Source organism: Anabrus simplex, chromosome 1 (genome assembly GCF_040414725.1).
Source record: "Anabrus simplex isolate iqAnaSimp1 chromosome 1, ASM4041472v1, whole genome shotgun sequence".
Taxonomy (NCBI): domain Eukaryota; kingdom Metazoa; phylum Arthropoda; class Insecta; order Orthoptera; family Tettigoniidae; genus Anabrus; species Anabrus simplex.
Genome location: NC_090265.1, coordinates 107057244 through 107071375, shown reverse-complemented (window position 1 = coordinate 107071375; position 14132 = coordinate 107057244). Strand labels below are relative to the sequence as shown.

The 14132-nt window shown below is 41.5% G+C and overlaps 1 protein-coding gene across 1 annotated transcript in view; it reads right to left on the bottom strand.

The window, feature by feature from the left end:
• The window catches only part of Rat1 (5'-3' exoribonuclease 2 Rat1), a 184425-nt gene that overhangs the window by 64212 nt on the left and 106081 nt on the right, over nt 1-14132 (bottom strand). The window contains exon 11 of the mRNA XM_068224996.1: nt 7918-8025. Coding sequence (XP_068081097.1) covers nt 7918-8025 — 108 coding nt within the window. The remainder of the gene's footprint in view (nt 1-7917; nt 8026-14132) is intronic.

Below are 14132 nucleotides of genomic sequence, written 5' to 3'. Positions count from 1 at the left end.
TTAACAAACACAGTACATGTTTCGACCACTTAGTGGTCATCTTCAGCTGTATATAAAAAATCTTAGATGATAACATTTAAAAGCAAGCACATTGGATCTTAAAACTATATCCCATGGGAATCCAAAGATGGGGGGGGGTAAGGAGATTTATGTGAATGATACTTAAATTACAGTATCGTTTACAATTGTGTTTTAAAAAAACAAAAAAACTTAAAAGATGAAAAACATATTTAAAATATTTAAAAGCGTCTATGGTAAAATTCTTTTTGATAACATTAGGTGGCGTGAATAAAAAGTTCGTGTTTGTAATAATCTTCAGGCATATGTGAGAAAAATAATAACTTAATTAAAATTTGCGTCTGTGGTGATGTTAAACACTTTGTTTTTAATAAATATACTTTAAAATACATTCTGAAGTGTCTATGGTAAGGCACTTATTCAAAAACACTTGTGCTTGAATGAAAGTTTATGTCATATGCACCAGTCTTCAGGTATGTATTGTTTATATTTAATAACTTCCTTGAGTGATATTCTTGTGGTTAAAAGGCCATGTTGACTGTTTAACTTACGAGAATTGCTTTTCGGAATGTGATAAAAGAAATTGTGTTAGTCGTTTAACTTGCTAAAACCCTGTGGTGGCTTCTGTTATATAAAATGGCGATCTGATTCGGGCAGCTTGCCTCGCGATCTTATCTGGCAAATGTTTAATCCGCGTTGCCTTGGAGAACTGCCTTCGTGCACGACCTAGTGTGATAGCGGTGTGACATGGTTTGATGTCACTCATTAATAAATCACCTTGGGAGTGGCGACCCCACTGTAATAACAGCCTATATATGTTTCATTCACTACATCCCTGACCCGGTCAATGACTGGAAAACAGGTTGTAGGTTTTCATTTTCATTGAACTTTGATTAAACCAAATTAAAATAATAAGTGAGTTAAATCCACCTTTTCAATACAAATTAAATAGTGTTTATTAAATAAACATTTAATGGAACAAGTTTCAACCTATTTAAAGGTTATCTTCAGCCATATCGCGTGTAGAACAACGTATTTGAAACACATTTGTTTTGAAGATGGCCTTAAAACATAGAAGTTTGACACTATGAAAAAACTGTTTTTAGAATTTCCTTAAGACACTTTTGTTCACTTAGCTGTGGGAATATATGAGAAGAAGAAGTCTTTTAGTATTCTTCGTAGAATTCAGGAACGTAGATACAAGTCGAAATTCACTATCTTGATGAGGTATGGAATTGGGCATATATGCATAATGTTGTTGTAGAAGAAGACGTCTTTTGATGTTCTTCGCATCACTGCGAAGTGTACTTTAAATCATTTATAATCTTGATGAGATGTAGAATTGAGCATATATGCAAAGTAATGTCCTAATTAAAATATGAGTTGAACAAATATATTATTGCAGTGGAAAGGAAAGTCTATATAGCTGTGTATAAAGAAAACAATGTAAGAAATATTGAAGGTATCCATGGAGATTAATGACTTTAAAAAATGAACACTTGCTTACGTAAGATGAGCCACAATTTGACTTATTTCTCTTCAATTCTTTCTTTCATTCTTTTCATTTAATATTTTACATTCCTTAAATTTTGTTAATATTTCCTACATTTTCCTAACTTATTTTTCCTTTCTTTTATATCAGGATTGGATGAGATATCACTCCACCATTTGAATACAAAGAATAACAATCTTTTAACTTAATTCATGTGCCTTTTCACTTTCATTTTTTAAAGTCATTAATCTCCATGGATACCTTCAATATTTCTTACATTGTTTTCTTTATACACAGCTATATAGAATTTCCTTTCCACTGCTATAACATATTTGTTCAACTCATATTTTAATTAGGACATTATTTTGCATATATGCTCAATTCTACATCTCATCAACTTTATAAATGATTTAAAGTGTAAAGTGTATCTACACTTCGCAGTCATACGAAGAACATCAAAAGAATTCTTCTTCTACAATAACATTATGTATATATGCCCAATTCCATACCTCATCAAGATTGTGAACTTCGACTTGTATCTACGTTCCTGAATACTACTAAGAATACTAAAACACTTCTCCTTCTCATATATTCCCACAGCTTAGTGAATAAAGTGTTTTAAGGAAATTCAAAAAACAATTTTTTCATAGTGTCAAACTTCTATGTTTTAAGAACATCTTGAAAACCACTGTGTTTCAAATACGTTGTTCTACATGCAATATGGCTGAAGATGACCTTTAACACGTTGAGTGCCACGTGCCGCCATATGGCGTCACGGTGGTCTTCAAATTTGAGATGGCGTGACACCGTTCTTGAAATTAGAGTTGGCGTGACGCCATATGGCGGCACAGTTGAGTTTCAGGCGATGCACCATAGATAATCAGCTGTGACATCTATGCGCGTAAAATTGGTACTACGTGAAAGGGCGAACTTCAGGGTCTATTCCACCTACGTATTTTTACTCTATCCCACCATGTGGCGCCAGAGTATTCTTCCGAAGCCACTGACTGGCCAGTGGTCATTGTCACAGGTGAAAGTGCGCCAGGCATTGTTTATTCCTCGTTTACGTACGTATTATCACTCAGTTTATATAGTTGTGCAAAAATATAAAAAATGAAATGAAATGGCGTATGGCTTTTAGTGCCGGGATATCCCAGGACGGGTTCGGCTCGCCAGTTGCAGGTCTTTCTATTTGACACCCGTAGGTGACCTGCGCGTCGTGATGAGGATGAAATGATGATGAAGACAACACATACACCCAGCCCCCGTGCCGTAGGAATTAACCAATTAAGGTTAAAATCCCCGACCCGGCCGGGAATCGAACCCGGGGACCCTCTGAACCGAAGGCCAGTACGCTGACCATTCAGCCAACGAAATCTTACGAGGGAACACATACATGTGTTACACTCGGATTCGGTTGAAATTTGGTAGGAATATTCGTGGGAGGCAGTAGAATGCTAAGGTGAAAACTGCATGTACCCAGCGCAAGTTTAAACGCCAAAATTGAACAAATAAATAGTCATAAAATTAGAAGTGCCGCGGGAGTATCGGGGTGTGGCGGAGAGGTAGTGAGGAGCGAAGCAGCGGACGTGAACCAACCGGGCTGCGTCGAGCTGCGCTAGCAGGCAAGTAGCGTATAGTTAGCGCGCTCCCTTTAACTTCCCGATCAGATGTGCAAAACGTAAATATGAAAATAGCACATGAAACAAGTGTACAAAGGACGATGTTAGAACAACGATGCCAATAAGGTTTGAAAAATTACGAGTAACAAGAACTCGGGCGTGCCGAGACGCATATTTTCATTGTTTAGAGTTATCAGAAAACTGTTCACAACAATATGTAATGTAATATAAGTACTTGTTTTGCATTTTACTAGGTTTTCATAAATATTGCGTTAATTTGAATTAGCAAATAAATATCCCGTATTTGAAATTCGTATTGCACATTCCTTGACAAAAAATTCTGTGACGCCATATGGCGTCACGCTATATTTTATCTTTCCTAAAAAATTGATGTGACACCATATGGCGTCACACATGACCATGGTATGGTGAGATAAAATTTACTTAGTACATCATATAAATACATCCCAAGATTATATAAACAGACTACAACATGTACAATTGCTTTGGCACCAGCGGAATGCAATTCAAAAACATGCCTGGCACCAGTGGAATAGTGTGCTACAATCGGCTCGGCACTCAACGTGTTAAAAAGGACGAAACTAGTCCCATTAAATGTTTATTTAATAACCACTATTTAATTTGTAGGGACCTGAAAAAATCGCATTTGCGATAAATGCAAATTTTTAAATCTTGTACTGAATCAAAGCCTACGGTAATTCTAATGTGTAATGAAATAATTTTTACGCATAAATAGAAGTGTGACAAAATGCAAATTGTGACCCAAAATGCGAAATTGGTATGAATATGAGATTTTGGTGCGAATTCTGCAAAATTGTGCTATTTTACTGGCGAAAACAACATATTTGGGCAAAATCGTCCGAAATACTCAAAATACCATGCATATATCTTTTGACTGTTCCAATCGATGAAGAAAAGTAGCTGATCGATTGCTGTTTGCTGACATTAATCGATATTTACAATGGGAATAGCAAGGGGAATAAGGTATGTATCGATTATTATCGAAATGTAAACCGAGTGTCACGGAAATAATGAGATAGACGCAGCATTGTTTTCTTGTTGTTCAAAACTGAAACTAGTGAAGAGTAGAAAGGGTTGAGTCAAACCTCTGTAAATGTTGTACTTCGGTTGGAACAATTAAGCATATCTTGTTTCAATGTCCATTGCTCGAAGTTAGTACAATAAAATGGTTATAGCCGCTCTTTAGGTAACAATTCGCGTTACCCACTCAATTGTCATGTTGGATACTCAATCCCACGCCCGCTATGGTGGTAGCTCTATCGAATTTCCTTTCTGACACCAACACTTTCCTTTAATTTCTGTCTCTTTGTCTCTACCTTTTATGTTGACCCGGCCATGTTCATATGGCAGCAAGTCGCCGAAATAGGTCGCTCTGGCATGAAGCTTTGTACCTTGTGTTACTCTTGTGTGTTGTAGATTAGTCGTAGAATTCATAGCCTCGTTTTTAACTTTATCTCTTGCGTTTTTGCCTCCTCCATACTTTGATGTTCATTATAGGGTCCGTGACTGGGTACACCGCTATCACGTGAAGCCCATTAAATTATCAAGACAAGACGAGTAGAAAATCGAGCATTGTTTAGGTTATGGGGCGCACGATAAAAACTGCCCACGAAAGGGCTCAGCAATATGCAAAATATGGTTTATATGCCACAGATTCAGTGACAGTGATTTGCAAGTATTGTAATTGCCGAGTGGGGTGGGAAAAAAAGGATAGCATTGTGAAACATGTTAAATCTGAAAAACACGTGGGTAAGTGACGTGATAACGAAAGTTCAATCCCTGCTGCTAGTACGTCTCAAAGAAAGCAATCTTCTGTGCTTACACAGTTAGATAGTTGTAAAAGACGAAAAACTTCCAGAGATAACTTCTCGAAACACACAGTTGAAGTATTTGCCAAAGCAAATATACCTCTGGAAAAGCTGGAACGCAAAGAGTTTTCAAATGAATAGCTGCCACGTGTGAGAACTCTACGTGAGGTATATTTACCGGGTAAGTTTCGATTTCATTTCATTGATTGGGTACGGTTTAGGCATTACGACATCGAAACCACGCACAAAACTGAAGGATACCGAATTTGAGTGCGATTTCCATATCGAACTATCTTACCCCTACCCAATTGATCCATTAATTTTAAATTATTTTGTTATAATTTGAGGTCTTTCTTCCTTTCTAGAAGTTGCATCTGACCACCAGAAAAGAACAGCAGAGGCTCTAGTGGGGAAGAACATCAACATACTCTGTGATGAAACTACATATAGAATGGGCCGTGGTGTTTTAATCATCATATTCCAAGTCCCAGCCGGATCGAAAAGAGAGCTGCATATTGTTTCTGGGAACTATCTTGATGCAGGAAATGCTACAAAGTGCTCTCGTGCTGTTTTAGAAGCTCTGCACAGTTACAGTGTACCATATGATGCAGTTAAAGTGTTTGTTAGTGACAGTGCCCCGTATATGACCCGGTGTTATGAAACATTAAGTGTGGTCATAGGGGATCATTTAATGCATTTACAGTGCTGGGCACATAAGATCAGCATGGTTGGCAATAGTTGGGTCACAGTGATGACAGATTTAAATCACGTCGTTGCGATGGTAAAGTCTGCACTTTTTAACACAAGAAAGCGAAAATATAATTATTTACAATTCTTAACATCAAAGTATGGTGCTTCAAAGGAAGCAAAGCTTTTTCCTGCACCTGTCATAACCCGACGGAATAGCTGGTTTCAGGCTGTCTTCTGTTTGAGTGCTTACTTTACTGATGTTACATTTTTCAAGATGTCTGACATGAAAGACATCGACAACTGTGGTATTAAGTACCTGACTGATCTGAGTGACCAAGAAGTGAATAGGCTTCACTCACACATGGTTTTTGTCACAGATCATGCAGCTGGATTGGTTGACCTCCTTACTGAACTTGAAGGGTCTCTGTATCCTACCTCTCATCTCCTTTACCCCAAACTGCATAACCTTGATGCCAGTTTTACCTGAATTTGTGAGGGGAATTTTTCTGCGGCAACTAATGATGCTTTGATTAAGCTCACTCCTCTACATCAGGCTGCATGTAGAGACACATTTATCAAAGCTGCTCATTCTTCACAATGCAAGCTAGCCACATTGAAAGCTAAAGACCCCAACCATAAGCATTTTGTGTCAATTTCTCAAGCTTTGTATCCAAAAAATATAATTTTGAATAACACTGATAAATTAGATGAGCTTGAGAAATTGTTTGGAGAAACAGATCTCTCACAAAATGATATCTGGTCTGGTTACTGTTCTCTGTAACATGCAATTCAAACCCAGATGAAAGAAAGTGCAAAATGTGATGTCATGCTTGCATTCACTGCAGTTCAGACACAGACGGTGCAATTTGAAAAAAAAATGCAATACCGAAGTACTGACAATGCTTTTGTTTGAGCAATGAATTTGTATTGTGTGTGAACCAAGGACAATAATTAAAATTAAAATAAATAATATAATGCGATTATTTTAATTTTGTAAATAGATGCTAATTTTGAAAAATAGATGCTAATTTTGGAAAAAAATAGATGATAATTTTCAAACAAATAGATGCTAATTTTTCAGGTACCTATTAATTTGTATTGAAAAGGTGCATTTAACTCACTTATTATTTTAATTTGGTTTAGGTCATCTGCGGGTGCCATTAAGTAATAAGGCTTCGTTATACTGTAGGCCTATCCCATTAAAAAGTTATTTAAAGATGCAGGCAATGGCAAAGCGGTGTACCATTCATACACAAATACAAACTGCCAGTTTGAAAGTTGGCATGTTTTTATTATTCACTGGCGAGTCTGTCCGAATCAATGCCGAGTACTGCCAAAGTTTCACGTTCAAGATGGCGGTCGAAGGCGCTTAATCGCATATGGTGAGTACAACCTCGCCAGAAATTCATGCTCGAACAAAGTGACCACAAAACACTGTTTAATTACCCACTGGTCAGAAATCTAAGGCTTCAAATAACAATTCATTATACAATTGTTTTAGGTGAAAGTGATCAGCTATAATATGTACGTACTATAGCTATTTCTATGAGCCCAAGGGCAAAAGATTGTCATATCTGTTCTTCCATGTTTTTCACATCTTTTAATAGTTTCTTGCTACTTTAACAGGCTCCAGTAGAGAATTATTGATATTTGTTCTCTCACCTTTTTTACACTTTTTAGTGCTCTCCTTTATCTCCTGAAACACTACACACACAATGTAAAATGTACTAATGTGTATATTGGTACACTATCTCCCTGCTGGATAGTTTTTAATGGGATATTGGATAGTACGTTTTCCCACTTAACACAATATTTTTCATCGTCCCCTGCAAAAATGTACTAACAAGGTTTAACTGTATATGTATTTTCTCTTCCACATATGTTTTATTTTATTTTATCTCTTGCAATCATTTATATCTTTCATTTTAGTTCCTTGCAAGTATCTAAGCAATCATCTCTTTTAAAATTCTATTTAATGCTTGTGTTTACTCTCTTTAAACTTAATAACTGTCATAATAAATGTATAACTTTATCATGTGGTGATCAACTGAAAACAGAATTCAAATTATTACTTTAATAAGACACCTCTGAAAATTATGCCTTCAACACTAACCTAACGTTAACTAAGAGCTAAATTGCTGGCCTCTGAGACAGTGTTACTATATATCACTAACATTCTGATACATTATGGAGTCATCCAAGTTTCGAGTTATTTCTTTAAAAAGAGATTCAAGAAAATACTTACTGGTTTGGTTCCTTTCTCAAACTCTGTACTTAGAACACCAATATTCACAAAATCAGATGCAAATGGAGCATAATGGTACGGAAAATACCATTTCCAAGAAGCACATCCCTGGAAGAACACACAAAGAAATTTACAGTTTATTTTCCTCATTACAAGTAATTTTCATTACAAACAATGTACGGTTCACAAGAAATAAAAAGCAGGTAAAAGAAATCCTAAAATCTTATAGTTACGCCTAACACACCAGCAATGCTCCATATTCTACCCCCTACCCACAACAGCAAATGCTATGTATGAAACTCACATCTTCATTCCCTATCTGTTCTTTATTGACATCACACCGACCTGATAGGTCTTTATAATACCAATATAATAGGTCCACTATTGAACATTATAAATTTTCCAGCTTACTATATCATCTGATGGCCAAGCAGGCATCAATTTTTGAAAACGAGACAAAGTCTCTCATAGTGCATTGGCACTGCCGGTGGCTACAAGTAGCACGCAGTGGCCTCCATGGTATGGACCAAAGGACGAGCTAACAGTCGTAGTGAAAGGACGTACGTGCCTCTCGCTGCGCTTTCTCTCTCCTTGCCAGGCGCTCTGTACTTTTCAAGTATCAGCCAGGCACTTGTACTTATTAGAACATCTTCGAAGGAGCATTGTCTGAGCTGTAGCACTTTTTAGTGCTTGCTCTTTCTTTTCTACTCTTTCAGGAGGACCAGGATGGTGACGATAACCATCAATATGAGACCGGCCAACTTCGACTGCAGGGAAGCCTACCGAGAACTTCAAGCTAGGCTGAGCTTGGCGCCCGCTCCTGACTCCAGGCTCCCGTCGCTGCTGGTGTACAACCGGTGGGGGAAGGACGTGTACCGGGAGATCTCCTATCAGCGATTGTGGAGCTCAACGGAGAGGATCCAATCGACCACCTCATCGGCGCGGTGATCACCGGCTGGGCAGTCGTGATCTACACCAAGGACGCAAGCCGCCTCCGACACTACGAGAAGATGATGACCCAGCACTTCCAGGTCACCCGGCTACCAGGACTCACGGATCACCCGGACGTCTCAGACTACCAGGAAGCAGCCACGCAGACGGAGCTGGAGACCGAGGACGACGGCGGCGCTCCTGAGCGCCACGACGGCGCAACCCCAGTTGGAAAGCTGTACTCTACAAAGTACACGCAGACCAACAAGGCCGCCAACTAGGATCGTTGACCATCTACCAAGGCGAAGTGGTCGCAGACACAGGCCTACCAGGAAGGGCCTCTTACCCAGGCGCAAAACAGGAAAGCGCCCGTGATGGTGGAGAGCAGCACAGCAGTGGAGAGGGACGCCCCCTGGCGTTTAGGCCGCTGTCCAGGCGCTGCCTGTCAGCACGTCTGTTGAGCTGCAGACCTTGATGTGCGCCCCCCAGGACCGGGAACGCAGTCGAGTGCTAGCATCGACCGCCGCCGCCAGCCAGGAGAAAGAAGAACATGGCGACGCAACAGAGCCACCAGCTACCCCGGGGTCACCAGGCCGGGAGGAGGGCCACCAGGACGAGGCCTCTTCCCCAGCCGAGAAGCAACCCCCGGGAAGTAGAAGAAGACGACGCCGGACCAGGAAGCAGAAGGCGACGCTGGCCCATCAGGAGAGGGCTGCCCAGCCGCAACCCAGGACTGCTCCCAGGACAGCAGCCGATCGAGGAGCCAACCAGGAGAGGGCCTCACCGGGTAGCGGCAGTCAGGTGAGATTGAAACGTCCCCCTCAGCAGCTCTTGCAGTGTTTCCGCTGTCTGAGGTGGGGCCACCGTCAGGTCAGCTGTGGGCTCGAGGTGAGGTGCAACCGCTGTGGTGGTGATCACCACTACACGGCCTGCGCAGCACTTAGGGAGGCGCCAGTGTGCACCAACTGCTCGGGGGGCCACCCGGCCTCCTATCGCAGTTGCCCTGTCTACCGGGCCATGGCGCGGGCAGAGAGGAAAGAGGCCCGGCGCCATGACCCACCCCCTTCCAGGAGGCCCCCGTCTCGGCGGGCTTGGTCTCATTCTCCGGGATCGGAGACTGGATACGAGGTACCCCAAGGAGGTGGAGCCGTGCGACAGGCCCTAGTGGTACTCGACGCATGGCTCCGCTTTTTTAAAAAAATCTAGGAATTTCATTTTTTGTCCGTATTGAACTGAGAATGTAAGATAGGAAACTTAAAACACAATCTCTGGTCTTTTTCCAGCCCACATCCTTGCATGTGCTATCCCAAAGATGTCAGGTTTTACATGTAGGCTCTTTCTTCTTTCTGCCTATGTGGATTTTCCCTGACCCTTCAATACCATACTTCAACACCATTTACCTAACACAATCTCGCCTGGTAGCGTGTCTGACATGGAAACAGACAGATACTCCTTTGTATCACTTCCCACTCTACCCAGCTATCTCTTTTCTTCTTAGAAATTAATAGCATGTCGGAGGAAATGTAGATTGATTCGATGGTCATGGCGGGGGAGCGGGCTACGGGGGCCTCTTATATATATATATATAAATTAAAAAATCCACGGTATGCACTAGCCATGTGTCTTGGTGGGTGTGCTATTTACTGACTGATGAGCCCAATTAGCACACTGGGGCGAAACGCTGGCAACCAGGAATGAATTGGCTGGAAAATTTATAAACTTCAATAGCGGACCAATTATACTGGTATTATAAATTTACTCATTAGAAACAAATATTTCAGGTTCCCTACAGGAATCAACATCTATATCAACTGATAGGTCTTACCATGACGATGGGACAGGAAAGGGCTAGGAGTGGGAAGGAAGAAATGATTAAGGTACAGCCTAGCGCCTCGTGTAAAAATGGGAAACCATGAAAAACCATCTTCAGTGTTGCCAACAATGGGGTTCAAACCCACTTTCCCGAATGCAAGCTGACAGCTATGTGATCCAAACCGTGTGACAACTCGCTTGGTATCTATCATTTCTTCAAAACCAAACAGAAATGTATACTAAAGGACTAAGCTCTAGATTCTCTGTGACAAACTGGCCAGAATGTTACTAGTGACATGGACAAGATTACACTTATTTGCTTTTCTTGTGTTTCTTTTTTATATTTTAATTTCTACAGTACTTGTTAAAACTAAGCCCCTCTTTTTTTACTGTTAATAGTTATATTGTTATATAATCAGTGCAAAGTAGAGTACTTTAAACCTGTACCAAATAAATAAATAAATAAATAAATAAATAAATAAATAAATAAATAAATAAATAAATAAATAAATAAATACTACTGAGCAGAATCTTTTAGAATCATGAGATAACAACATGATTTCTCTTGAGATTATTTTTTATTTAAACATTTTTCTACAAACTTTGTAGGCTGCCAGAAGGACAAAGAATACCATAACCAATATATATTACTTCATGAAAGTTAAATAAAAGCACAGTAGCTTCAAGGTGGCTGTCAAAAGCCCATAGGTGTGATTTCTGAAGGTAGCTATCGACCCCTTTAATGCGGCCGTCACTTGAGGATGGAGAAAGTCAGTACCTAGTGCAATCTTTTCAAGACCACAAGTAGCCAAGGAATGGTCCCTTGAGCTCTAACCATGAGACTAGTGATGTTTATAGACTCAAGATTGTATTAATTTCTGATTCTGAAGTATGGTACTGAGGTTTCACAGATTCACTTTTCAAGGTCAACTTCCTCAGGTTGGTCTTCATTTGTCTCGAACTGGATAGTCAAGTCAGTTATATCGCCTGCCTATATCATCTTGAACCAGCTCCACGTTCCTGGATGCAGTGAACAAGCGCTCTCCATTTACTTTGACCATGTAGATTTCTTCCATAACCTGCTGCAAATCTAGACCTCGTCCAGCTGGATCATTTCTAATCCGATCAATTTATCTCTTCCTTGGCCAACTTACCGATCTTTTGCCTCCGAGTTCCTTCTCAAACAACCCTCTAGCTGTTCTTTGTGGATCTATTTTTTCGAGATGACCAAACCATTTAAGCCTGATTTCGACACAGATGTCACTAAGGGTTATTTTCACTTAGACACAGTAGCACATCTCATCATTTCTTATTTTGACAGTCTTTGTTTTCTGAATCAGTCATAAGAATTTGGTTTCCATTGCTGGTTGTTTGCTGATATTTCTGTTGGTTTGGATGCAGGTTTGTAGACTGTATGTGGTAACTGGTACAAAGAAGCTCCAGCGGAGTATTAATTCTGGTCTTAATGGAACTTGCTTATCCCAAGGAAGTTTTCTCATAAAATGATAAAACTGTGCTCCATTCTGTACTCTACTACTGATTTCTGCAGATGGTTGGCTATCTGTTGTTACTACACTGCCAAGATAATGCAACTGATGTACTTGTTCCAACTTTGATCCATCTAGAGTGATGTTAGTAGGAATGTTCTGTTGCCTGACAGGAAATACCGGCGTTTTGGACTTGCTTATCTTGAGACTAAATTGCTTGAATATAGCATTCGAGTCATTCAGCTTCTGTTGTACTTCAGCCTCACTATCACCTCATATCACCATATCGTTGGTAAACTCAGAGTTGTTGTTCAGTCTCTTAACTCTTTTCACTATTTCATACATTACAATGATGAATAAAAGTGGCAATAGTGTGTTGCCTTGTTGTACACCCTGCCTAGTCTCAAACCACTCCAAATATTCATCCTCTACTTGGACTCAGTTCTGGCAATGTTCATACAGCATTTTGATTTTATTAATTAAAGCACATGGTATAGATTTATTCCCCAAGGTATTCCCTGATTTTTTGTCTCTGTACACTTTCGTAAGCTTTCTCAATATTTAGGAAAATAAAAATGACATCTTTCCCTTCTCTCCAGTTCTTGTCCATGATCATCCATAGAGAAAATATTAGGTCTGTTGTTGCACTCTTCCTTCTAAAACCATACTGCTCCTCTTCAAGCCATGGTTCAATGATGGTTCTTAATCTCTGTTCTAAGATTCGCTCCATTATTTTGAGTCCATCAGATAAAAGAGTGAGTGGGTTACCAGGGAGGGATGATGATCCTTTTAGACCAGTCTCTAGATAGTTTTTCTTTCCAAATGGTGTTTAGGACTCTAACACACTGACGACCGGCCCCAGAGATCTCCATACTACTGCGGCCAGCGGTTGACGACGGGCCCTGGAAATCTCCGTTTTTACGCACGGGTATCGTCTGTAGCTTGTTGTGCTATCTGTTGTCTATAATTTTAACTACTTTCAATCATATCATAGAGTAGGGAGATCGTAGATTTTAGTGTTGATGTATTTTGTTAATGTACAATCGCTGTAGCCACGGAAACTTTGTATATGCACGGGTATTCTTACATGCCGAGAATCATTGTACAAATGGCGCACCCATGGCAACATGCCCTATTTGATGGCAAATTATTTCAACACTTATATGTAGAGTCATTAACGGTGGTGGTGGTGGTGGTGGTGGTGGTGGTGGTGGTGGTGGTGGTGGTGGTGGTGGTGGTGGTGGTGGTGGTGGTGGTGGTGGTGGTGGTGGTGGTGGTGGTGGTGGTGGTGGTGGTGGTGGTGGTGGTGGTGGTGGTGGTGGTGGTGGTGGTGGTGGTGGTGGTGGTGGTGGTGGTGGTGGTGGTGGTGGTGGTGGTGGTGGTGGTGGTGGTGGTGGTGGTGGTGGTGGTGGTGGTGGTGGTGGTGGTGGTGGTGGTGGTGGTGGTGGTGGTGGTGGTGGTGGTGGTGGTGGTGGTGGTGGTGGTGGTGGTGGTGGTGGTGGTGGTGGTGGTGGTGGTGGTGGTGGTGGTGGTGGTGGTGGTGGTGGTGGTGGTGGTGGTGGTGGTGGTGGTGGTGGTGGTGGTGGTGGTGGTGGTGGTGGTGGTGGTGGTGGTGGTGGTGGTGGTGGTGGTGGTGGTGGTGGTGGTGGTGGTGGTGGTGGTGGTGGTGGTGGTGGTGGTGGTGGTGGTGGTGGTGGTGGTGGTGGTGGTGGTGGTGGTGGTGGTGGTGGTGGTGGTGGTGGTGGTGGTGGTGGTGGTGGTGGTGGTGGTGGTGGTGGTGGTGGTGGTGGTGGTGGTGGTGGTGGTGGTGGTGGTGGTGGTGGTGGTGGTGGTGGTGGTGGTGGTGGTGGTGGTGGTGGTGGTGGTGGTGGTGGTGGTGGTGGTGGTGGTGGTGGTGGTGGTGGTGGTGGTGGTGGTGGTGGTGGTGGTGGTGGTGGTGGTGGTGGTGGTGGTGGTGGTGGTGGTGGTGGTGGTGGTGGTGGTGGT